Below are 27,636 nucleotides of genomic sequence, written 5' to 3' on the forward strand. Positions count from 1 at the left end.
GGTCTCTCACTGGAACTTGAGTTAGGTTGACAAAGGGCAATTCTCCCATCTCCATTGCAGGTACCAGAGGCCAAACTCTGCTTTTTACCTGGGTGCTGACATTTGAACTCAGGCTCAGGCTTGCCCTGAAAGTACTCTTTCCTGCTGAGCCATCTCTCCAGCCTAGAAAGTTTTAATCATATGGGATTCTTGGTTTTACTGTCCCTGGTTTGGTAATGTGACAGCCATGGAATCACAGTCACATGGCAGGAAAGGGCTGAAGTACCTGTCTAGAATGTTGAAACTCCTACCAGGGCTTCAACAGAGGGTCAAAGTGACAACATGAGGTTTCCCATACCTATGACTCACTCTGCCCTGCCTTTTTACCTTCAATCTAGTTAGAAACCCATCTTGTTTGTCTTTTACCTCTAACTCCACCGTCCATGGGGCACCATGAGCCTCATCCAGTTACCATCTCTATTCCTACAACAGCATGTGGTCTGGACACAGAGTATCCCTGGGGCAAATCCAATCAGGTTTTGCTTACATCAAATCACACCCTTACCTCAAAAAAGAATAAGCTAGTTTATTCTGGAGCCAAGTATGAATAGCTGTGCCCCAGGAATACCGATTTATGTCACCCCAAGACCCTACATTCCACGTTCCAACATGGTGAGAGTTTCATTCAGTTTTTATAGTAACAGAACAGAGCTATAACATCAGGGCACATTTAAAATCTTTTGGTGGGAGCATCAGATAGGCAGGTTACAGCTAGACAGGGAGATCTGTTAGAGGCCTCCAATGTTATCTGACAGCACTCTCAGCCTTAGGGCAGGTGGAAGTTCATTTCAGAAGGATTTATCTGATCATCACAGGATGTTAGGTGAGGCTCTGAGGTGAGTAAGGAATGGAATGGCTATAAAGGGACCTGATAAGCTGGAGATAATTTGGCTCCAGGCCTGAAATAGTCCAAGGCTTCCTAATCACTAAATTCTAATCAGTTTATGGCCCTTGTAGAATCCTTCAGTTTCAAGGCCACCATTGACCCCTGGTGTCCAACCCCAGGGCTGTGACTATCATGAGTGTATTTGACCCTTCTGTCATAAATATTCTTTCACTGCATATCTTTTCCACTTCTCACTCATTCCTAGCTTCAGAGGAAAGAACTCTGTAATAGACATTAGTTCCTGCTGTTACTTATTGCTTAGCACTGCTGCACTGTGCTAAGAGCTTTTCATGCTTTGAATCACCCAAACTTCCTTCAATCTAGCACAGTGCAGACTTCTGTATCTAATAATTACTTTACAAATCATTGTATGTATTCACCATGCATAGTATTTTGTTGCAGAAAGATAGTTTATTACAAATATGTAATGTACATTGAGTGTGTATATCTTCCTCACAATGCAGATTTTCACCAGATGACGTGAGTGAGCCCATAGATAATTCAGTGTCATGACCTAAATTAAAAAGAAGTGAATTTCGCCCTTCAGCTTTCCATTATGGAAATGGAGTTAACATTTCCTACTTCAATCCTACAGTTGGAATTAACAGACAATTTTAAACAATACATGTGAACACATAATACAACTATTATGTATTGAACATTTGGCCCGTGCTTTGTTTTGTTGCTAGAGTTTTCCGCCTTGCCCACAGTCAGGACAAATCTTTGTCACCCGCCAGTCCCACAGCCGCTCAGACCCAACCAAGTAAACACAGAGACTTATATTGCTTACAAACTGTATGGCCGTGGCAGGCTTCTTGCTAACTGTGCTTATAGCTTAAATTAATCCATTTCCATAAATCTATACCTTGCCACGTGGCTGGTGGCCTACCAGCATCTTCGCATGCTGCTGGTCATGGCGGCATCTGGCAGTCAGTCCTTCTGCCTTCCTGTCCTTTTATTTCTCCTCTCTGTTAGTCCCTCCTATCCTTCCTGCCTAGCCACAGCCGATCAGATTTTATTTATTGATCAATCAGAACAACTTGACATACAGACCATCCCCCAGCACAGCCAAGTGCAGACCATCTCAAACACCTGCACTCAGGCCCATGGTCCTAATCATCCTCTATGCGGACCTGCTGGGTAACACCACAAAGAACCCAAGAAGGGCTCCCACAGGACATACAGAACATCCCATAGCAGTTTGATTTGGTTTGGCTTTCATTGTTTGACAGTACTGACAAGGGTTTGAACTCAGGCCCTTGCACATGATAGGCAAGCACTTACCATTGAGCTGTACAGCCTATTCTGCACCATTATTAATATACATATGATTTTTAAAATTACATAATTACTTTGAGTTGTCAAGTGAAGAAACACTGATTTTCAAAGTGATTAGGTAGCTTGCTTAAGGTAGCAGTCAGTTGATTTAAACTGAATTGCTTAAATAACAATAGTAAAATGCATGTGAATGAAATTAGGGAGTCATAGAGCATGTTCAGTATGGGATGGAGAATTTTGTCTGTGACTTTTGTAGTGTGGTGTTATGCCTAGAGCTTTGTGTACACTGTATACTATGTAGTATGGGTGTAGCATGAGTGTAATAACTGTATAGTATGCATGTACTATGCATGTAACATGTGTATAGCACACATTTATGTGTTTAACATGTGTAGTATATGTAGCTATGGAATAGAGGATCTTGTCTCCTGTGACTTTGTGCTATGGTACCACATCCATAGTGATGCTACTTTACATATGGCAAAAGGGGCATTTTCATATGGTGTCGATGTCACAATATACTGCTGAGGGTAGGTTATAAATTGACTACATTGAATGTCATCACATGGACCCTTGAAATCAGGAGAGAAAGACAGAAGATGAAATCAGTGATACGTAGTCATGGAGGTCAGCTGTTCCAGGCTTGAGGGTCATGCCCAGCCCGCTGGCCTGACATGACACTTCAGCTATGAGGAACTGTAGGCAGAGTGCCTACCCAACCCTACTGAGAATTTGATCTGCAGAATTAATCAACAGTGAATGTTATTTTAACTATTTATGTTGATGAGAATTCATTATAAAAGCATGAGGAAACGAAAGCACATTATAAAAGCATGAGGAAACGAAAGCACATTATAACTAGCTAGAAGTGGGTATTAGTATAATAAGTTAGTTGTCTGAAAGTAGCTTTTAACTCTAGGATGGCTTGAAGAATAGGGGGATTTTAAGGAGCTTGTTTAAAAATGAACAAACAAACAAAAAACACCACATAGATTGTTTTGAAGAGATTTGGTGAGTTGAGAAACTCATTCTGCTCAGTCATAGGAAATACTGAGAAAAGGCTCTGTGTCAGGCAAGTGTGGGCAAGAAGACGACTGAAGGTATGGCCATGTACCTCTCGATAATCCTCAGCGTGTGATCCAGATATCACAAAATACATTTCAAGGCCACCATTGCTGCCTGGTGTCCAGTTCCAGGGCTGTGACTATCCCGAGCACATTTCACCATTCTGCTGTAAATATTCTGTCATTGTACATCTTCTCCACTTCTCACCACACAAAAGGCTCCTGGAAGATAGTCTGTGACTGTTAGGTCACTCTCTTATCTCAGCTGGAGCCAAGAGATAAATGTGACTCATCCAAGAAGGATCTGGGTAGGAGCCTTGTGCCTGGGACATAGCAGGATAGCCACCAAGGTTTTCAGCAAATTGAAACACCACTGGTGAGAAGAAAAAACATTGCCTACAATGAGAGACTGGTAGGCTTCTAAGTCCTGCTGGTGAGATGTAGGTGCACTCAGATGCCTTTGTTGGAAGAAGCTGGAATGGTCTACTCCGTAAATTTTTTCCCAATAGAAATAAGGCACAGTTTCAGAGCAAATATAACTTACATTGATATTTGCACAACTCCTAGGATTTTAACTGCTCATTTCCTCACATTTTTCCTCCATGAAGATAATAAGACTCCAATTGGTTGCACATATACCACAATTATCTAGAATGACTTGTTCTTTCTAGGGCATAAACCATCCTTGGGCTGAGTCTACCTGTGTCGTCCTTAGGATGCATAGAAGGATCTTGACTGTATGGTTTGTCATAGGATACATGTTTAGAGCACCAGGATGGCTTTCTGGAGGATTGGCAAGGATTCCTCTCTTTTTCCTTGCAGGCAGAGAACTGTGTAGTTCAGCTGCATCTCAAAATAGCTGATGCAATTACTTTGTAAAAAGACAAGGTTTCTTTTGGCATGCAGCTCTGGAGATTCCAATCTCAGATCTTGGTACTGGGCTTTTGGCAACAGGAGACAATGAAGGTGGGTTGTCTTGTCAAGGAAGCCTCTACTTCCAACCTATACCTCACCAGCTAGGAGGCAAGGAACTGGAGGGATTTTGGTCCCACTATCCTTTTTGAGAATGAACTCTCTATGACCTTTATTTTCCCCACCTCCCAGCTCTAAAAGCTCCTCCCAGTAATGTATGGATCAAGCCTATAACAATTGGAATTCAGCGGAACATTTCTCCAAACCATAGCAGGAGCCACACATACATCCCATATATTCCTAGTTGGCATTGCTCTTGGTGTCCTTTAAAAGTATATGAGCATAAATAAAATGGAGAACAGTTTGAGTAGAGATTTTATTTTGCTGAATTGAACTTTTGCATTTTATTCTTGATTATGTATATTGAATGCCTGGTATATATAGCTCTTAAACTGTGGGTTGACCAAAACTTTGTGTCAAGTTTTGCTTTTATAGAACCTAGCAGTTTGAAAGAAAAAGCATAAAAATTGTTTTTAAAAATGATTTAGGAATGATTATATGCTAATCCATATGGTTCAGACTTTAATAGTACACAGCAGTAACTCTGACCTTGCAATAAATGTAATAAATGGAACTTCACTGAGGGCTGTAGGCAGTTCCAAGCAAAAAAGTCACAACAGACAAGCTGTAATGTGTTGAGCTAGGAATGAGCAGGCAGAGGAGACGAGGACAAATGAATAACCATTTGATGAATGGATGGGGAGAATGCTGGGAATCAGGCTTTCTGATGGATGGAAGCACAGACTTTGCAAGAGAAAGCTTTGTTGTATTGCATTATGTTACTTGTATGTTAGACAACAAGAGGGACATGAAGATTCTCAGACAGATGCCTGACCTATTGCCTATGACGTTAAGGGAAGTGTGGATCTGAGGACAAACTAAATGGTAAGGCTAGGAGTGTGTTCCTTAGGAGAAGAACTCAATAATAGTAGGCTCTTAATGTGATTATATAAAATGAAGATATGGTAATTTATATAACTCCTTACTATAAATTTAAATGGGCTAACTGTGATCTTTTTGTTGTAGAGGAATTCCAGGAAGGAAATGTGGTACAATCATACTAACAGCAGAGGAGCTAAATTGCTGCAGGGTAAGTAAATATTTTTTTTATTTAAAAATATCTTACTGAATTTGAGAATTCAATGCAATGTATTTTGATCATATTCACTCCCTTACTGATCCACATCCTCTTCTTTACACACCCAATTCTATGTCCACTTTAAAAATAAAAAAAACAAAAATCAAACCAAAGAAGCATCCAGTCTGATTGGTGCTGCCCTTATACTTTTAGTTATGTGGCCACCCACTGGAGGGTGGTGGACATACCAACAGTCACATCATTTAAAAAAATAAGATAGCTATCAATTGCTCTAGCTCCTCAACAAAGAGTTGAGACTTTGTGCCAGTTTTCCATGTCTAAGCTGGGATTTTGTCTGGCTTGAGCTTGAGCAAGCCTTGTGCATGCTGCCACGCTACTGTGAGTTCACAGGTGAAACTAGCCTGTTGTGTCCAGGAAATAGTTTCCTTGTAGTCCTCAACCACCTCTGGCTCTTATAATTGTTTTGTCCTATCTTCTATGGTGATCCCTGAGCCTGGGGGAGGAGAGGTTATGACATACATGTTCCATTTAGGGCTGAGAACTCTATAGTCTCTCATTCTCTCTACCTTGATCACATGTAGTTTCTATATTAGCTGCCATATCCTTCAGAAAGGAACTTTTCATGAGATGTGAGAGATGAAGTAATCTATGGTTCTAATAATAAGTTGTTAGAAGTTAAATACTGTGATTATATAGCAGAATCATAGTGGTACTCTCTCCCCCAAGGCCTATAGCCATAGGTTTTGGGCCCAATAATGGGTTTCTTCTTTTGGAGCATAAAGCCAGTCATATAGTGATTGGTTTCTCCCATGATATTCTTACCACTATTGCACTGGTGGACATGTCTTGATAGGCTGATCATTATTGTAGCTTTAGAGTTCACAGCTAGGTAAGGCTGATGATTACATTCATAGCACCTTCCATCACTATGAAAGCTAGCCAATAGGGATGAAGTCTCCAGGAGAGCACCAGCTTCCTTACTCCATGTATAACTCTAGTGGGTGGCATTTTCTGCAGTAGGGTGTTACTGTGAAGTTCTGGGGGATAACCAAAAGCTCTAGCAATACCTTGCAATGTACGTGGGTCTATGGGACCTCACTAGATAATCACTCCAAAAGAGGCAACACTTTTCTTTATTTTTTATATTTATTTATTTAGTCTTGGTGATGGGCTTTTTATTTGTTATCCTGTTGTGTCTAGTGTGATAATCTCATTTGAAGTCTTTTTATTCATGACTGTATATAAAAGTCTTCATATGCATGACTGTTTAGTGTCAGTTGTCTTTTCCCATGTTCCCTTCTCGACCTCAACCCCATTTAATCCTTCCTGTGCCATTTTCCCTGCTATCCCTTTATACAACACATTCTGTCTCTCATCCCATGAAAGCTTTTCCTCATGGTCACTTAGTAATTCCCTGACCTAGATGAGTATTCCAGATGAAACACACTTATCTGAAGAATCAGTGTTAACATCCTCAGATGAGAGAAAGCACATGACATCTGTCTTCCTGACCCTCTGTTACCTCATTCAGAATGACCATTTCCAATTTCATTCATTTGCCTGCAGATTTAATAGTTTCATTTTCCCTAGCAGCTGAATAATATTTCATGTTGTAAGTGTACTACATTCTCATTACCTATTCAATAGTTGATGGCCATTTAGAGTGTTTCAATTTTTTGGTTATTATAAAGAGAAAGCTCCATGCCCTTTCTTTCTCTCTTTCTCTTTAAAAACAAAAACAAGCAAACAAAAACAAGAAACCCCCCCACACACACACACATACTCCCAAACCCACAAAAACACAAAATTGGAAACCAAATGCACAAGCAATGACCAAAAGGACAAAAAATGCCCCAAACAAAGAAATAGAGACAAAAAGTCCATACAAATGCCACTAGGTTGATTTTGTATTGACCGTCTACTGCTGCACATGGCACCTGGCCTTACGTGTAGTTAGTATGCTCATCAAAGACCACATTGTCCAGTTGTGAGTCTCTGTTAGTTCGCATTTACTGCAGGAGGGGGCATCTCTGATGATGGCTGAGCAAGGCACTGAACTATGGGTATAGAAGAATATCACTAGGAGTCATATTGTTGCTGTGTTCCTTTAGCAGAAAAATAGTATTTGTTTTCCTCCTAGGGTTATGGCCCAATATGTCTCAGGTTCTTGTGTACCCTAGCAGTATCAGGGATGGGTTCTATATGAATGGGCCTTAAATCTAATCAGAGAATGGTTGGTTACTCCCACAACATTTGTGCCACTCTTGGCCCCAGCATATCTCACAGGCAGGTCACCATTGTACATCACAGGGTTGTAGCTGGGTTGATGGTTACCTTTCTTACCTGGTAGCTTGCGGAGTACATTCCAGTATCATGAATGCCAGTCAGTAGGGGGTAAAGCCTTTAGTTAGGCACCAGCTCAATTTCTTCATGTTCAAATGTTATTTTTGGTAGTAGGGCTTTATCATTAGTTTCTGGATGGCAACCAATAACCTTGGCAGTAGTCTGCAATTTTGGGGAGTTTCCATGGGGCCCCTTTGGCAAACAACTCAATTAGATGTAATCCATTCCTGGCAGTGGAGATTTTACTTGGTGGCATAAGATGTTGAGTTTGGGCATTCTCTCTCCCATTATTTGGTGATTCCATTTACATTTCTTTCACATACATATGTATGTTAGGAAGCTTCTTCAGTCTCAGATTTTATATGGCCCTACAAATAGCCTTAACTGTTAGTTGTTTCTCCCCATATTCTCTCCCTTATTCCTCTCTTCTATCCCCTTCTAACTCCTCCCACTCCAGTTACTTACCTGTCCATTCATAACAATATATTCTGTTTCTCCTTCCATAGGAGATCTCCTCCCTCCTAGTTCCCTAATATGCACCTAACCTCATGGATTGTAGCACACATATTGATGGCTTAGAAGCTAACATCTACGTATGAGAGAAAACATACAGTATTTTTCTCTTTGAGCCTGTGTTACTTCACTCAGGATGACATTTTTTGGCTCCATCCATTTACCTGCCAATTTCATAATTTCACTTTTAATTTTAATTCCATTGTATAAATGTAGCATGTTTTCATTATCCATGTATCAGTTGATGGACCTCTAGACTGTTTCTGATTTATGGCTATTATGAATAGAGCAACAGTGAACATTTGTGAGCAAGTATCTAGATTTTTTTTATACATTTTAGATACTAAGCCTCTATCAGACATAAAATTTGTAAATATCTTTTTCCATTTTCTAGCCTGCTGCTTTGCTTGAATGACAGTGTTCTTTGCCTATAGCAAGTTTTTTTTTCAATTTCATGGAGTCCATTTATTAACTGTTAGTGTCTGAGCTATCATTGTCCTGTTCAGAAAATGTTCTGTGTAAATGAGTTCAAGGCTACGTTCCATGTTCTCTTCTATCAGAATCAGTATATCTGGACATTGATCCATTTGGAGTTGAATTTTGTGCAGGGTGGTATGTAGCAGGAATCTTAAAAGTTCTTATTAATAAAATCAAACCTGAGGCCAGTTATTGGGGTCCATGCTGGTTGATCAGAGAGACAGAATAAGCCACAGCTATCTCACCTCACCAGTTCCTCAGCTGGTCCTGTTTCCTCAGACTGGAAGCCTCTGAGTCCTCATCCAGAATGAATCTCAGCTGAACTGTGTTGCTCCAAAGCCTGAACACTTAACCAGCCACATGCTTAACCAGTCAAAAGCTTCTAGTTTCTGGTTCTCATGCCTTATATATCTTTCTGCTTTCTACCACCACTCCCTGGGATTAAAGGCTGGCTTTCTGGGATTAAAGGCGTGTGTCACCATGCTTGGCTATTTCCAATGTGGCCTTGAACTCACAGAGATCCAGAGGGATTTCTATCTCTGGAATGCTAGGATTAAAGGCGTGTGCTATCACTGCCTACCTAGTGGCTTGTCTGTTCTCTGACCCCAGATAAGTTTATTAAGGTACACAATATTTTGGGGAACACAATACAATACCACCACAGTGGTAGGTATGAATTTTTTTGGCTTTTTTCTACATTCAGTCATCCAGTTACACCAGTACCATTTGTTAATGATGCCCTTTTTATCCAGTGTATTTCTGGCTTCTTTATCAACAAATCAGGTGATTGTATGTTTGTGGATTCATGTCTGAGTCTTAGTTCAATTCCATTGATCAACATGTCTGTTTTTATGCCAACAGCATGTTGTTTTTATTGCTATATCTTTGGTGTAATCTTGAAATCTGGGTTGGTGATACCTCCAGGAATCCTTCTATCATTCAGAATTGTGTTAGCTCTTCTGGGATATGTATTTTTTTAATGTATATATTTCCATATGAATCTGAAAAGCATCCTTTCAACTTCTGTGGCTAATTGTGTTGGATTTTGATGGAGATTGCATTGAACCTGTATTTGCTTTTGCTAGGACAGCCATTTTCACAGTATTAATCCTACTGATCCTTGAGCATGGGTATCTTTTCATATTCTGATGGCTCCTTCAATATTTTTTAAGATCTCAAAGTTTTTGTTTGTTTGTTTGTTTGTTTGTTTTTAATATGAGTCATTTACTTGCTGGGTTAGAATTATCCCAAAATATTTTTTTTTTCTTTTTGAGACAATTGCAAAAGGTACTGCTTTTTTGTTGCAAGTTTGTATCAGCTGTAGAAGTTTCCTGGTGGAATTTTAGGATCACTTATGTGTACTATCATATCATCAAATAATGATACTTTGACTTCTTCCTCTCCTGTTTGAATCTCTTTGATCTCCTCCTTCAGTTGTCCTTATGCTCTAGCTAAGACTTCAAGTACTATGTTGAATATGTATGGAGAGAGTGGACATTCTTATCTTGCTCCTGATTTGGTGAAATGCTTCTAATTTCTTTTGTTTCAGGTTGATGTTAGCTGTGGGTTTGCTAAAACTTGTCTTTATTAGGTTGAGGCATGTCCCCTATATTCCTAGTCTTTCCAGGACTTTTATCATAAAGGGATGTTAGATCTTTGTTTTTTCAAAAGCTTCTTTTTGTTCTGTACATTTAATGTCTTTTTTGTTTTTGTCTTCCAGTCTGTGGCAAACTGCATCTAGTGATTTATGTATGTTGAATAATCCCTGCATCTCTGAGATTTAGCTAGCTTCATCCTTCTGAATAATATTTTTGATGCATTCTTGGATTTTGTTTACCAGTATTTATTGAGATTTTTTTCCATTTATGTTCGTTATGGATATATATCTATAGTATTCTTTCTTTCTTTTTTATTTCCTATTTGATTGGGTCTTTGCATAGTTTAGGTATCAGGTTAATAGTGGCCTCATAAAAAGAATTAGGAAATGTTCCTTCAGTTTATACTTTGTGAAATGATTTGAACAGTATTGGTGTGAATTCTTCTTTGAAGATCTGCTAGAATTCTCACTGAATCCATCTGATCTTGGGCTTTGTTGGAAACTTTCAATAACTGCTTCTATTTCACTAGCAGTTATGGGTGTGTTTAAATTGCTTATATCATCTTGACTGACTATGACAAGTTGTATATATCAAGAAATTCAGCTGTTTCTCTTAGATTTTCCAATTAGGTTGAGTACAGAGTTTTAAAAATGTCCTCACGATTCTCCGGATTTCTTCAATGTCTACTATAACATCTCACTTGTCATCTCTAATTTTGCTAATTTAAATCTTCTCTCTGTGACTTTTAGTTCATTTGACTAAGGGTTTGTCAGTATTGTTGATTTTCACAAAGAACCAACTCTTCGTTGATTTTTGTTGTTTGTTTGCTTGCTTGCTTTGTTTCTGTTTCACTGATTTCAGCCCCTAGTTTGCCATCTACTTCTTTGGGGTGTTATTTCTTCTCGTTGTTCTAGAGCTTTCTGGTGGGCTACTAAATTACTAATATGACATCTCCCATTTTTTTTTTTTTACATTGACATTCAGTACTAAGAACTCGCTTCTTCAAACTGCCTTAACCGTGTCCCATAGGTTCGTGTATGCTGTGTTTTCAATTCTAAAATGCTTTAAATTTCCTACTTGAGTTTTGCTTTGGTCCATTCTCCATTCAGTAATGAGTTCTTCAGTTCTCTGAATTTGTAAGGTATTGTTTTTTCTGTTGTTGTTGGTATCCAGACATAATGTATGGTGGTCAGATAGGATGCAGGGTATTATTTCAATTTTCTTGAATCTCTTGAGACTTGTTTCTTTCCCGGTATGTGGTGAATTTTGGAGAAAGTTCCATGAGGTGCTAAGAAGATAAATTCTTTTTGTGTTTCAGTGAAATGTTCTATAAATATCTGCTAAATCCATTTGATTTATGATATCATATAGTTTCAACATTTCTCTATGCAGTTTCTGTATGGGTGACCCATCTATTGGCAAGAGTAGGGTGTTGAATCCACTTACTCTCATTGTGTGAGGGTTCATGTGTGATTTTAGCTGTAGTGGTGTTTCTTTTACAAACTTGGTGCCCTTGTGTTCAGTGCATAGATATTTAGGTTTGCAATCTCCTCTTTGTGGGTTTTCATTTGTTGAAATGTTGTGTTCTTCTCTATCTCTTTTGACTTGTTTTGCTTTTAAGTCTACTTTGTCAAATATTAAAATGGCGACACCTGCTTGTTTCTTGGGTCAATTAGCTTGGAATACCTTTTTCCATTCTTTTACCCTGAGGTGATGTCTGTCCTTGATGGTAAGCTGTGTTTCTTGGATGCAGCAGAAAAATAGATTGCAGTTTTTGTTTTTGTTTTTTAAGCAGTGAATAATGTTCTTTTTTTTCCCTTTTATTTTATTTTACAATGCCAATCAGTTCTACATATCAGCCACAGATTCCCTTGTTCTCCCCCCTCCTGCCCCCTCCGCTTCCCCCCAGCACACCCTCCATTCCCACCTACCTCCTCCAGGGCAAATTTTTTGTTTGTTTTTTACTGAGGAATTGAAACCATTAATATTAGGAGTTGTCAATGAGCCGTGTTTATTGATTCCTGTTATTTTGTTTTTATGGTGTTTCCTCCATCATTTGTTTTACTGTTCTGGGATTATTATTTCTTGTGTCTTCTTGGGTATTATTAATGTCTTCATAGTGAAGTTTTGTTTCTAGAGGCTTCAGTAGAGCGTTACAGGTAGATAGACATTGCTCTGGTTTTATCTTTGAATGTTTATCTTTTTCGGTCTATTTGAATGGGTAGTTTTGGTGGATTTAGTAGTGTGGGCTGACATTTTTGGTCTCTCAGAGTTTGTAGAATATCCATTCAGGTCCATCTGACTTTCAGAGTGTCCACTGAGATATCAACTGTTGAATTGACTTGCCTTTATTTATTACTTGGTCTTTTCCCTTACAGTTTTTCATATCTTTTAATTATGTGTTTTGATTAGTATGTGTCATGGGGAATTTCTTTTCTAGTCCTGTCTATTTGGTGTTCTGTTTGCTTATTGTACCTTGACAGCCACCTCTTTATTTGGGTTGGGAAAATTTTATTCTTAGGATTTTTTTTTTTGTGTGCCTTTGACCTGGATTTCTTCTCATTTCTCTTATAATTAGTAGATTTAGTCTTTACTTAGTGCTCCAGATTAACTACATTGTTTGTGCCTGCATATTTTTAGATTTAATACTCTTCTGACTGAGATATCCATTTTATCTACCGTCTTCAACACCTCAGATTACGACTTCTGTGCCTACTGTAGTATGTTGGCAAGGCTTACTTCTGAGGTGTTTGTGTGACTTCATAACTTTTTTTTGTTTTGTTTTTTGAGACAGGGTTTCTCTGTGCAGCTTTGTGCCATTTCTGGAACTCAGTTTGTAGCCCAGGCTGGCCTCGAACTCACAGAGATCCGCCTGCCTCTGCCTCCAGAGTGCTAGAATTAAAGGCTTGGGACATCACTGCCCAACTACTTCATAACTTTTTTATTCTTTTTTATTTCAGTTTGAGCTTTCTTTAGTGATTCTGTTTCTTTGTTAAATTCTACTTTTATGTCTTGAACGGCATTCATTACTTCCTTCAGCTATTTCTTTGTGCTTTTATCGTCCTCATTAAGGGGTTAGTTCATATCCTTGCTAAGGTCTTTGGGCATATATTAATTGCTATTTTCAACTTCTTGTCTTGTGCTTCACTTATATTGTGTTTCTCAGGGTGTACTGTGATGAGGTGTCTGGGTTCTTGTCCGGCATATTGTCTTGCCTGTTCATGTGCATGTTTTGGTGCTGGGGGGTAGGTTTCTGGAGCTTTTATTATTGAGGTGTTTCTAGTTGTTGATATCTGGTCTTGTCTTTTTAGTTGGGTATTCCATTCTCTGGTTCTTGATACCCTTTCTGGATCCTAGGCAAGTGCAAAGATTTTGGGTTTCTATAGAGAGTACTTCCACAGGTCTCTAGATGGCATAGAAGAATGGAGGTGGGTTAGGCGGAAAAGGTGAGATAGGCTGTAGGAATGAGATAGAGGTAATGGGTCCATACACCAAGTGGTCAGTTCCCCAGGGAGTAGAGGTGTGATGGGAGGGGAGGGATTCCTACATGCAAGGTGCAGTAGGACAAGGAGTAAGTTTGGTGAGACAGGAAAGGACGGACCATGAAAACTCACTCTAGGTCTCCAGCAAGAGCCAGAGTCTCCAGGGAATTCAGTTGGGGTAGGAGGAGGTGCTCCTGAAATCAGGCTGCTGTAGGACCAAGAGTAAGTCTGGTCGGAGTGTAATGCAGAAACTGAAGAATGGTGAGAATCACCCACTCAAGTCCCAGCCCAGTGTGGCCTCTGTGAGTCCTTGGTAGAATGTGTTTCTGGGTATTGGTGGTTGATAGAACAGAGTGAGGATAGGATAGAAGGGAGGGTTGAGAGGGTCAGCAGGACACAGCTAAGCTGTATCTGCACCAGGAGGTGGAATCTCTGGGGAATGAAGGTGGGTGTGAGGAGGGACACCTGAAAGCAAGCAGCCTTCTGCAAGACTGAAGATGGGACTGGAGAAATAGTAATGAGTGGCAGGAAGGAGGGTGAGTATTACCTACCTGTGTGCCAGCCCAGTATGACCACTGGGCAACCGGGTAGAAGGTGTGCCTGGGTATTAGCAGCTGATGCAAAGGGAAGGAAATAGCCTGCAAGGGGAAGCTAAGAGGATCAGTCAATGCAACATTTTTTTTCTGCTGTTCATGGGACTGTGTTTAGTCAAACTACTGAAATGCCTAAAATTGCTTGCCTTAATTTGAACGTCTCATAATTTCATTCTCATCAGTACCCTGCTATAGATGTGAAGCTTTTCTTCAATAAGCTGATTTTCACCTTGAAAAGACTCATGTTTAATTCATCTAAATAAGTGGTTGCTCTACTGAAAATTCAAGCCGCTGTAAACTGGTTTTCGTTGTCAAGTTCTGACAATAAAATGAATTTTGGTTTTGGAACCTCAAATAATTTGTTAACTTGTCACAAATCTTAATTATTTTCCACATTTGATCCCTACCTAGACATCTTTCAGCCCCCAAATATATGACATCATCATTGTTAGCATCAGCACTTTTAAAGAATTTCTGGAATTGGTGGGGGTTTAATGTGATAGTTCTTATGGAATTCAGTGTTGATGATTTACATACTTCTGTACATTTTTAAGACATTTCTGCATAAAGGTTTTTTATGCACTATGCAAGGATGCTCCATTAAGCTTGAGTTTTGTACAGCAATTGGATCATCTTCTATCAGTTTTACAAGCCCCTCTCTTTTACCTGCCATCACTGAAGCAGCATCAGAAACTACACCAGATATGTTAACAATGGAAAAATAAATAGCTTTACCATGATTTTACTTTATGTAAATCTTTTGATTTAGTTGTGTCTTCTAACAATACTAAAAAAGTCATTTCTTCAGTGACATCATATTCACCATCAACACTCTAATAAAAATAGCAAAATTAGTCATATTTGCAGCATCAGACCTCTGTCCATCACAAAAGTATAAAATTTGACACAATGGCTCTACTCTCCAAACATCTTTCAGTAGATTTTCCAATATACTTAACTCACTTGGCTATAGTCTAGTGAAACAAACTGGTTTTAGAAATAGTCCCCCCCCCTTTTTTTTAAATCAAGACTTGAAGATAAAGGAGAGGAATTAGACCACTCAGGCAAACAACATGAAGAAATTACTTAAAAGAATATTCAAGGACTTTGGGACACCATGAAAATACCAGATCTATGAATTACATGTATAGCTAAAAGAAATGAATTATGCAACAATGGAATACACCAAATCTTCAATAGGACTGTAAAAGCAAACTTCCCCAAATTAAGGAAAGATGCAAGAAACATCTAGAATATACATCAAACATTACCAGAAAAGAAACTCCCCATGTCATATTATAGTTAAAATGCCAAATATATAGAGCAAACAGTAAAGACTGAAAGTTATAAGAGACACATGTCACATACATTGGAAAAACTGGCAGACTAACAGATGACTTCTCAATGGAAACTTTAGCACCTAGAAGAACCTATAGTAATTTATACTCCAAGTTCCTAAAACAGTTTATCATTTTATTATCTCCAAGATGTCCACCTTCCCTCCAAGGATAGACACAAGCTTAGTGTGAACGGAACAGTGAAGAAGTAATTCCAGCAAATGGCACCGGGAAACAAGCAGATGTCACCATCTCAATGTCAGACACAATGGATTTCAAGCAAAAATTAACCAGAGGTCATTAAGACAGGCATTTCATGTGATCAGGGCCCCGTTCACCAAGAAGACATTACAATCCCAAACATATATGAACCAAAATTATGCACATTCAAGTTCATAAAAAGCAAACCAATAGATGACAACACATACATTAATATAGTCGATGATTTCAATACCCCAGACAGGCCTTCTAGACAAAAAAAAAAAATAAACAGAAGTGTTGGTATTAAGTGACATTGTTTATCCAATGTACCTAACAGAAATCTACAGAATGTTTTACCCAAACACCAAAGAATATACATTCTACTCACCAGTCCAGGGTGTTTCTCAAAAATAAACACAGACTGAAATGTGAAACAAATCTCAATAAATAAAAAAAAAATTAAAATAATTCCATGCATTCTCTCTGACCATAATGCTATAAAGCTTAAATCAATAGCAAAAGTGTATTTAGTAATTATGTGAACTCATGGAGATAAGCAACTCATTTCTGAAAGGTGAATAGGTCAATAAAGAAATCGAGAGAGAAATAAATATCCTGAAACTGAGCAAAAATGAAAACAAAACACTCCCTCCCCTCCTCTCTCTCGGTCTCTGTCTCTGTCCGTCCGTCTGTCTGTCTATCTGTCTCTGTCTCTGTCTCTCTCTCTTTCACACACACACACACACACACACACACACACACACACACACACACACTCATACACACAAACACATGGGACACATTGAATGCACTCATAAGAAAGAAATTTACAGCTTGAAAAGCCTCTATTTAACAATAAAAAAGACTTACTGACTTATTAAATGATGCAACCAATGTGATTTCTAGCTGTATCCTACATACATATCCTTATGCCTCTGGATAAGTGTAATTTTTAAATCTCATTAAAGAAGCTTTCTTTTGCAGCAGACAGAGACTATCAAAGAGACACACAGCTCTTCAAATGCAGAGAACCAGTGGCTGTGTGGTACTCAGTCCCAAGTGATATATCAGAAACACAACCCCTAGACTTTACTAAGCTCAAGGAAAATTGGAGGAGAGTGGGTGGAAATATTGTAAGAGGTAGAGGGTCTGGTCACCTGACACTAGTCTTCCTTTGATGTGACAGGAAAAATGCTAACATGAAATTTCAACAATATGGTAGCCTGAGCAAGACTGGCACACTGATAACATTAGTTGACATGCCACATGGACAGTGGAAATTCCACATGGTCCCATCACTAGAAGAAGAGGTACAGATGGTCAATAGCTGCTGAGAGAAGCAGAATCATTTTCTCCTCAGGATGAGTTCCCACATAGTGTGTCTATTCTCAAGTGGTCAGCCCTGGACATATGTGCATATGAATAATGCTAAATAGATTCCATAAGTTATACATACATATGAGCATATATATATATATACATACATACATACACATATATATTTATACATACATGCATGTGTTTATACTTGTAACAATAATTAAAGAAGAGATCATGAATTTGGGAGGCGGAGGGACATAGGAGAGGTTGGAAACAGAAGGAACAGGAGTTTTGTAGATTCAGTGCTCATGTATGAAGTTCACACACCATAAATTCCCAAAGTATTGATTTGAATTTTAAATAACTATACATTTTCTACCTTTAAACATACTTATCTACTCAATTTAATAACTTTTTTGGTATGATAGCCAGATAGCACCTTGAAATTACTCAGAGTATAAGTGCCTAGGTAAACAAATCAATTGCAATGATTAGTCTGGAATAGTTACAGACATATAATTATGTTGCACACACAAAGGAACCCAAGCCCCAAAGAAATGATTTTAGTTTTCATACATTGTACTCCACCTCTTTATAATAACAGACTTCTCCCAACTAGATTGTAATAAAGGCTTACCAAAAAAATCCTGTGTAATAGATGATCATTAAATATACCCCAAATAATCAGAAATTGTAATAATGTATGTGACTGAAGACACTGTTGTGTGACATTAAAAATCCAGAGTCAGTTGGCTCATTATCATTGGGGGATAAGAGCAGGTACAGCTTTTTGAATACTAGTTGTCTGGCATTTGAAGGGAAATTTCCAGGACATTTTAAAGCCTCATAATCCTGCAATAAGTAATGGCCTTTTGTCTACAGCTCCCAACACTTGGCCTGTGGCATCAAAATAACAAATGTGTTTTTCTTGTCAAATCTTGTTTGTGATCTGTAGTTTCTAGTTATTCCTGTTCCAGATTTTGAGCTGTATTATTAATTTTGTTTTCAGGATGCTGTCTTGATGCAGTTTTGTGCAAATAAATTGGATAAGAAGGATTTCTTCGGGAAGTCAGATCCTTTCCTTGTATTTTATAGAAGTAATGAGGATGGAAGGTGGGCATGTCTTCTACTCTGCTCAGAACTGTGATAATGCTGATGTTTGCTCTTTTTTCTTTCAGACATCAAGTTAGTAAATGGAATAAAATGTATGATATTCTAAAGATGATGTGATTGTTTTCATTTCCATGACTAGTTTCATAAGCATTTATGTTTAACATATATATTAGTTTCTGCTTCCTTTTCACTTTTTATAAACGTCTGCTTTCTTTTAGCAATGTAGAATGATGCATTTTGTAGAAACCTGAATTAGCAAATATGTTTTTCATAGAATTGGATGGAAACCATTTGATGTGGAGGAGAATGGGGGGGGCATATATTATTCTGTGCTACAGTGATTTTCCAAGAAATCTTGGAGTGTAAAGCTCAGTGAAGTGTTTCAGTGTTGTATAGTGTTTACCAGTCGTGACTAGATGAGTGTGTACTGAATTCACTGTGCCTGGCTCTACCTCCGATTATTCATTCCTGTGGTTCATATCATACTGTTCATATTTATAAGAAAGTTAGTAGCTAAAAGTATGACTGAGAGTCTTTTGCCAAGAAGCAACTCATGTCTGATACTTAATGACTCTGGTAACATGTACTTAGAGTTTTCTGTTCTATAAGTAGGTTGACCTACCTCACAGAAGTGAGGATTAATCAGTTATTATCCAAACTCAAGTCAAAGTCTCTAACACATCAGAGCACAACCGTTATCTATTATTAATATTGTTTTATACATTTTTTGTTTGTCTTAACAATGCACAATGAAATATCTAAAGAAAAAATGTTACTTAGAAGTTGAAAGTGGAGGAAATGGAGTCTGAGGCTAGCTATTCCCCACTTAGGAAGAAGTTAGCAGGCAGACGGAATTTCTTCAGTCTTAGTGTTCTGTGTCCTGATTGAACTGTGTGTTCCTTGAGTTCTTACTTATTTTTCTAAAAATGTTATATTCGTATGATTTCAGCTTATCACACATTTAATGAAGTTTTTGTTATGAAAATATATTATGCTTATTTCATCATATTTTTTAATCGAATGAAATCTATTTTTTCAAAAATGAAACTATTCCAAATTTCCAAATCATTGAAACTGAGTTCTTAAAATCAATACATCTTATTTCATACATATTTTCACATTTATAGAAAACTAGTTTACCATCTGTATCAAAATATATATTAATGGATATATTTTAAAGCATTTATATATGGTTTTTGTTTTTTATGAAATTTGAGTGAAAAATAATTTTTAATACTGCTCACTTTTACATGTATTTTTCAGTGCAAGATCTTTTTCTTTGTTTTTAACATTATTTAAATATGCAGCTACTTCTAAATTAGCCTTTCAGCTAACATATTAAAACAATCTGTGCTGGAAACAGTGATTAAAATTATAAATTTAAAATTCTAAAATTATAAATTCCAATTTTCTAGATTTCCCATTGATTTTATCACACTCTATTTCATAGCTAGGTAATAATTTTTCCTTTACAAGTAGTGTGTTTGGTAAGGAACTTCACATGTAGGTTACTTATTAAGAATGATTTTGTGTGACTCTGTCCATAATACACACATATACACAGTCCTATATTTACACAACAAGACTCCTGACTACTAGGGAAGTTGCATCAGAATCCAGTCAGAACTTCCACTCATCACCCTAGCAGTGGGATTCTTACTAGTGAGAGTTTTATGTCACTAGACATGAGAATGATTAATAAAAGAAAAAAAAGCACAATTCCTGGCTTATGAATATCTCCTTGAGCAGAGGAGTCACTTTCTTAGGAGGAAAAATTCCTAATGTGAAACTGTTTAATTCCACATCTGGTGACTCCAAGATTGTAACACAAATTTTGACTTTACCTTAAACAAATTTGACAAACCAAATGACTATTGAGTACCTCAGGTTTTTATAAAATAGCATTAAGATTTATTGACTTTGCAGAAAATTATTTGGGGTAAATATTGCCATATCTCATTTTTTATATTCTAAGGAGCAGATCTCACAAGTTTACAAATCTATGTTTTATATTAACTCAGGCGGTGGTAGCAGTCAGGGATGCACACCACTAACTCTGCCCTTGGAGAGGAATGGCTGATAAAATAATGCATCATAAGTGGATCAGTGATATATAATGTTATTATGTCTTTACATGTATCTATCATCTGTTTATAACTTCATAATGGAAAACTCTTTTCACAGTTTTACAATTTGTCACAAGACAGAAGTTGTCAAAAACACTCTGAATCCTGTGTGGCAAGCCTTCAAGATCTCAGTCAGAGCCTTGTGCAATGGAGATTATGACAGGTAAGATAGTTGAGACTTTACAACTGAGGATGCAGAATGTTCATGGTCCATGGAACTGGAATCTAGTCCACATTGTGTTTTTATGAAGGTGGCTTCTTCACCTTAGTAAATATCTATATTTTCTACAAAAGTATGGATGAGTTATTCAACAAAATATCAAGCAACTTGGCTTTAATCCAATGCTTTGGGAAATAGATATAATTTTAGCTAGTTAAAGCTTGATTAATTGGACTGTTTTTTTTTTCCCCCAAGATAAGCATGTGTCAAGTGCTAAAAATACATTGAATGTTAGTTAGCTTTTAATGTACTATTTAAATGTAGTTTCTAAATTCTCATTGACCTAAGCTGCCATTGCGTCAGCGGCCTGTCCTGTTAGAGTGCAGCACTTAGGTGCCCACCATGAACAGGACATTGGCTAGAGTGCTGTCACTCCTTGAAATTGGGTATAACTGTGCTCATGGTCTCATAAAATGGTCCTAAAGCTACAGAGAAGGTAGTTTAACAAGGTCCATCCAATGATGCTGATCCTTCAGCATACTTGAAAGTTCATAAGACTGAAGTTTTCCTTTATTGGAAGCTTATGGTAGACTATTGTGTAAGAACCTCTATAGAATCCAAACTAAAAGTATATAAATAAAAATAAAATTTCAGTCTGCTTGTTATTTTACTAGTCTTACTACTTGTATGTTAGCAAACAAACAGGACATTATCTTGTAGGTAGTGTTGAGACAGGGCCTTGCTGTGTAGCTCAGGCTGACCATGACTGCCTGATTCCAATGACTCAGCATCAAATACACCACTGCATTCCAGGGAGGTTTATTCTATTAACCAATGCTAAGAACTGTAAGTAGTGTGCCACCGTGTTTACTTTTAAATGTATGATATTATTTGGTAGATGGGGCTACTTTATTTAATGGGTTCATTCTTTTTTTTTTTTTTTTTTTTTTTTTTTTTGGTTTTTTCGAGACAGGGTTTCTCTGTGTAGCTTTGCGCCTTTCCTGGAGCTCTCTTGGTAGCCCAGGCTGGCCTCGAACTCACAGAGATCCACCTGGCTCTGCCTCCCGAGTGCTGGGATTAAAGGCGTGCGCCACCAACGCCCGGCTAATGGGTTCATTCTTACCCTAAGAGAGCAGTTCATGTATATTTTCTGATTAGCAATGTTAACACTACCTGGTCAACTTGTAAAATTAAGGTTCCCAAACCCCAACTCAGATCTGCTGAACCAGAAGCTCTGTGAAAGTGGTCTAATAAGCTACATTGTGATGAAATCTTAAGGTGACTCTAATCTGCGTGAATTTGAGAAACATGTGCCAAGACGCTGGTCTCCAAGAGGAGAGATGTGGGTCTATCTTCTCCTGAGGAGATACGTTGTCCACATACTTTCTCCACATACTGAAGAATTAATATAGATTCCTGAAGCTGACTTTAAAATGTAAATTTAATTGTAGTAATGAAATTAGCTAAATCAACTTCAATTTACTCTGTGAAACTTATAAGCCTGTGTTCTCTAAGAACAACTGACTGAATTTTATTTTATAAATTCAGATCATATTATTTTAATATTATATTATTGGATCATATTATTTAAACCATTTTCATGTGTGTGCTTTTCTCCTGGTAGAACCATCAAAGTAGAAGTATATGACTGGGACCGAGATGGGAGGTAAGGCTTTGTGTTTGTGTCGATCCTGCTATTCAGACTCAATGCAACCTAAGCAGACTGTGTGGAAATGACTATGATGTTTTCTCTAGTTTCATGTTTTTCTGCTTTAAAAATATGTTACTGATAGGTTTACATGTGATTTTAAAAAATATGTATTCTTCAACTTTGAGATTACAATGAAGTGTTTCTTCGTTTACAGTTAAACTTCATGATTGGCTTTGATGCTTTGATAATGTGTTCAACATAAAGGCATCTATTTTTCAGGGTTGTGGAGGAGAGAGTTCCATTGCTCCAGCTCGGGGTTCTGTGAAGGATACTATAAACCTTTTGACATGCTACTCAAGGGAATGCAAACACACACACACACACACACACACACACACACACACACACACACACACATACAATCTAAAAAAATAATTTAAAAAAACACACAATTCTTTTTATGACGGTGGCAGTAAGACCTGACCCTTACACATGACGAGCACTGTTGAGCTACATCCTCAGTTGCTACTGACATTTGAGAGATCAGATTTAGAATCAAAGAAAACATTTGATCCCAAGAAGACTGGAAATAAAAGCTATGAGGCCAGAAGAAGAAAAGATCTTTAGGGAAAATTTTAAATATTCCTCAGAAATGAATTATGTGAACAGATTGGTGAAAAATGTTGCAATCTTTTGAGGATTCCCTTTCAGTTCTAGGACAAAGCGTCTTTACCTTCACTTAAAATACAGATCAATATTTTGAAATGAAATGTTAATGCATATTTCTATATCATATATGTACCCAGAAGCAGCTGCTTAAATTTTAACTGAATATTCAATTTGTGGATGAATTTTAAAAGGCTTAATAAAATTCTCAGTAATACTCTCAATTAAATATCTAATGAGATTTGAAAAGCATGTTAGGTTAGAGCAGAAAATAATACAGATAATATAACTCAGATGTTAATTTTATAATTTAATAATAATCACCATACAGGCCATTATGCCAGTCAATAGCCTGTGTTCTGTGTGTGGTGATAACATTGGTACTACATGTGTGTTTATTTATCCCACAGTTTCCAAATATGACATGCACTCCTTAGAACACAGTACAATTAATGATCAAAAAGAGACTGTTATGTTTCCTCTCTGCCATCTTTGATGTGTGAAATTATGTACCTCTCTCATTTTGTACTTCTTGCAATGCCAGAAATTTAGATGCTTCTTTTTACAAAAGGATGGTAATAAGTGGTTTTGTTGTTGTTGTTTTTATTTGTTTTTGAGACACTATATAGTTCTGGATGATCTGGAATTTGCTATGTAGACCTCACTGGCCCCAAACTCACAGAACTCTCCTTGCCTCTGCCTCCTGAATGCTAAGATTAAAGGTTTGTGTCACCTTGCTCAGCCCAGTGGACCATCTTTTACTTTGAACGGTCTGTACTAGCACTGTTCAAAGAAAATAATTCAAGGGTCTTAGTTTGGGTTTCTATCACTATGAAGAGATACTATGACCACAGTCACTCTCATAAAGGAAACATTTAATTGGGGCTGGTTTACAGTTTCAGAGGTTTAGTCCTTTATTGTCAATCAGGGCATGGTGGTTTGCAGGCAGACATGGTGCTGGAGAGTTAGCTGGAATTTCTACATTTTGATCAGCATGCAGCAGAGGAGACTATATGCCACACTGGGCATAGCTTGAGCATATAAGACTTCAAAGCTCACCCCCCGCAGTGACACACTTCCTCCAACAAGGCTGCACACCTCCTAATAGTGCCACTTCCTATGGGCTAAGCATTCAAACACATGAGTCTAGGGGGGCCATACCTATTCAAACCACCAGACCAAGTCACATGGATAATTTTAAATTTTCTTTTGTCAGCACTAGTAAGTAAATGTAAATCAGCAGCATCTATGTAGTAATGATTCAATCTTAGGTACATAAAATGCTACCTTTTAATACAGTTACTATAACAGTGGTTAAAATAGTAAGTGCACTTTTTATTTATTTATTTTTATTTATTTGAATTTTTTTTTTTCATTTTACATACCAACCCCTGTTTGCCCTCCCTTCCCTTCTCCCATTCCCCACCACATCCCCCTGTTCCACTCTCATTCCCTCCTCATAGTGGGTAAGGCCTCCCTTGGGTAGTCAACACAGACTGGCATACCAAGTTGGGGCAGGAACACACACACACACACACACACACACACACACACACACACACACACACCCGCATCACAGCTGAGTAAGGCTTTGCACCATAAGGAATGGGCTCTAAAAAGCCAGTTCACGTACCTCAGATACATCCTTGTCTCGTTGCCAGGGAACCCACAAACACATCAAGCCATGCAACTGTTACCCACATTCAGAGAGCCTAGTGGAGTCCCATGCAGGCTCCCCAGCTGTCAGTCCAGAGTCCATGAGTTCCCAACTGTACTCAGATTGGTGTCAACCCTAATTGTCATCATAGAACCTACATCCAGTAACTTGTGGCAGCAGATGCAGAGACCCACAGCCAAGCACTTGGCCAAGCTCCTGGAGTTCAGTTGAAGAGAAGGAGGAGGGATTATAGGAGCAAGGGGATTCAGGGTCATGATGGGAAAGTGCACTTTTAAACACCTTCTTCAAAGTCTGACATGTGTGTTATGCTTACAGTGCAGCTCAGTTCAGACTCATTGTGTTTCAAGTGCCTTACAGATCCACATGCTGGGGCTGCCTCATTGCACAGCATTGTTTTGGCTATGATGTCATCTATAAAATGTGAATTGTAAGAAACATTATACCACTTGGGCGTGGCATCCATTTCTATAATCCCAACTACTCAGAAGGCTGAGACAGGAAGATGCCAAGTTAGATGCCTGTCTGGGCTAAACAGTTACTTTCAAAGCCAGCCTCTGGCAATTAATGAGATCCTGTCTCAGAATAAAAAATAAAAATAAATAATGTGCTTAGAAATAGAGCAATAGCCTAGTCTTAAGACCCTGAGTCTAATCCCCAGTACAAACAAGGAAATCTGGGAACTCTCTGTCTGTATTAGTTTGTGTGGACATTTAACCACTTAAGCCTAGTGCATATAGTCTAGAAGGAATACTTCAATTAAAGGCTTTCATGGAAGATGCTTGATCAATTGGTTGCTCACAACCACACGTTTCAAGGGAGCTACAGGTGACTGAATATGTAGTAATGTCCCCAGAATGGGAACTTCAAGTAGTCCTGTGACCTGGGATTTCCTTCGGTGAGAAATGCCTTGTGGGTATGAAGTGTATGAAAGAATATTGTAATGCTGTTTAACAGTTAACTATTTCACATTGAATCTGCTGTCCTGGACCAGACTAGAATGGGAGAAATGTATGTACTTGAGTATTTTTATTTAAACCCAGTGACCTGAGAGGGCAAGAGTATTATGTCACCTCATTATGAGGAATCAGTTCAGATGTACTCAATTTTCAACAAGTTAAATCACCTCAATGTAGTGCTTCTTTCAGTCTCCTAAATGTCATGCCTTTCAGGGATGTGGAAGAATATTTAAACTTCATTTTGAAAAGTGAAAGTTAAAATGCTAAGAACAGGCTTGTCTGGCTCATAAAACCACCAGTGGCGATGTCCTTGAAAAGCCTCATTTTTCTAGAAATTACTTCAGCTGAATTTAGTTTGACTCAGAATCGGGACCCACTAATGGAATAGTTCTGCATAAACTCCGCGGGGCTGTAGTGTGGGACTGATTGCCGTAGGTGACTAAGTAGGCAGTTGCTACCGCAGTGTGATGGTTTGATGAAAAGACCTAGCCAGTGATCTGCCAATCATCACATCCCAGCTTCAGACTGTTAAATAGGGGGTGTTGAGTGCCATTGTGGCCACCACATTCTATCAAACGCCCTCATGTCACATCACGACAGGTACAAACTTTATCTGTGAAATGCTATAGAAATGCCAGGTCTTCTAGTCTGTTCCCTTTAGGGAGTTTTGTTAATCCTGTTGAAGGTTGCTGTTCTGGGATTCTGTGTCTACTTAAGCCCAGGGCTTAAGAATTCACTTGTGCTTAACGTGAGATGTAAGACCTCATTTAGGAGATCATTTTATAAGCCTTTCATGTTTTCCTCATTTATTTTCAGTTTCCTCACTCACTGTCTCTAATCTTCCCCTAAAATTAGCCCATTATTTGCTTGTGGTTAATCCTACTGTCCTGTGTATGCAGGCCTTTTTTTTTTTTTTTTTTTTTTTTTTTTAATGTTGGTAAATCGAATTTCATAAACTGAATGTTACTCAGGCATATCCATTTTTTAATTCTATCTACTTAGGTCTTTTTTTTTTCTTTCAAATGTAGCATGTGACTTCCTGTCCCCCGACCTTTTAATTTGTAATTATCATGCTCAAGATGAGTCATTTTAATTAGGAGTGCATTAGATTCTTAATCAATTTTTAACTCTTGAACATCTTCACATATTTAGATGAGTCAATAAAAAAATCTGTTCAATTAATTTTGGAATAAATTACCATTGAGTACTTACATTGACCTGGCATAGTGACTTAACTGAAGACTTTAATCTTTATGTAGAATGTTTTAATTATACTTAATTTGCTTTTCAATCTTTCTGTCTACCTCGAAAGACTTTGGAGTCTGTAGATTTTAATGATTTTTTTCAGAAAAGTCCATAAACACGCCACACTGGTGTTCTGCTAAGATGTGTTAGCAGATTCCTTGGCCATTTCCAACTACATGGTGCCCTGATTTGCCGTGCCTCGCTGCCATCTTTCCTAATGTCTTCCCCATCAGGAAAGGCTTGCTCATCTCACGCATAGGTTTTCCATCCGGCCCAGCTGAAATGTCATTAACCACAGAAAAGCTTTCCTTGGACATCTAGAGTCACTCAATCCTCTGTTTATTAGCACACTTAGTGAATTCCTTCTGCTGGGTCTTCCACGCTAACTGCAAGCTCACTGGGTTCAGGGAACTGTTTTTTCTCACTGCTCACACAGGTCTTTAAAGTCAGCTGCCTCTACATGCTTGCACCTAGTGGTTGTGTCAATTTCACACCTACAAGGAACATCTGTATCAGCTGAGACCCTTCCTGATGAACGCTCAACCCTCCTGGATGTTTGTGCGTCCCCTCATTCTCCCCTTCACTTCCAAGTGTGAAATTATCTCAAATAACTATAACAGGTTGGAGTTTTATCTCTGGAGAAGCTTCAGTAGTGATTACCTTGGCTGTCACATCCCCATTCAGAAATTTTGTAAGCATTTCTTTCTTGTCTTGTATAATATTAGAAGGACCAGCCTTAATATTATACATCCCAGGGGCTCAGGAGAGAGAACTACTAATGGCGAGGACTATTTTCAGGAAATAGAATCTCAGCACACTGAGCTCTATCATCCACTTGC

The 27,636-nt window shown here is 38.1% G+C and overlaps 1 protein-coding gene across 1 annotated transcript in view; it reads left to right on the forward strand.

Annotated features, from left to right (window-relative positions):
- Window positions 1–27,636, forward strand: part of Cpne8 (copine 8) — a 189,905-nt gene that overhangs the window by 89,372 nt on the left and 72,897 nt on the right. Inside the window, exons 7-10 of the mRNA XM_028869232.2 lie at window positions 5,266–5,329; window positions 18,212–18,315; window positions 20,500–20,604; window positions 22,226–22,267. Coding sequence (XP_028725065.1) covers window positions 5,266–5,329; window positions 18,212–18,315; window positions 20,500–20,604; window positions 22,226–22,267 — 315 coding nt within the window. The remainder of the gene's footprint in view (window positions 1–5,265; window positions 5,330–18,211; window positions 18,316–20,499; window positions 20,605–22,225; window positions 22,268–27,636) is intronic.

Source organism: Peromyscus leucopus, chromosome 20, assembly GCF_004664715.2.
Source record: "Peromyscus leucopus breed LL Stock chromosome 20, UCI_PerLeu_2.1, whole genome shotgun sequence".
Lineage (NCBI taxonomy): Eukaryota > Metazoa > Chordata > Mammalia > Rodentia > Cricetidae > Peromyscus > Peromyscus leucopus.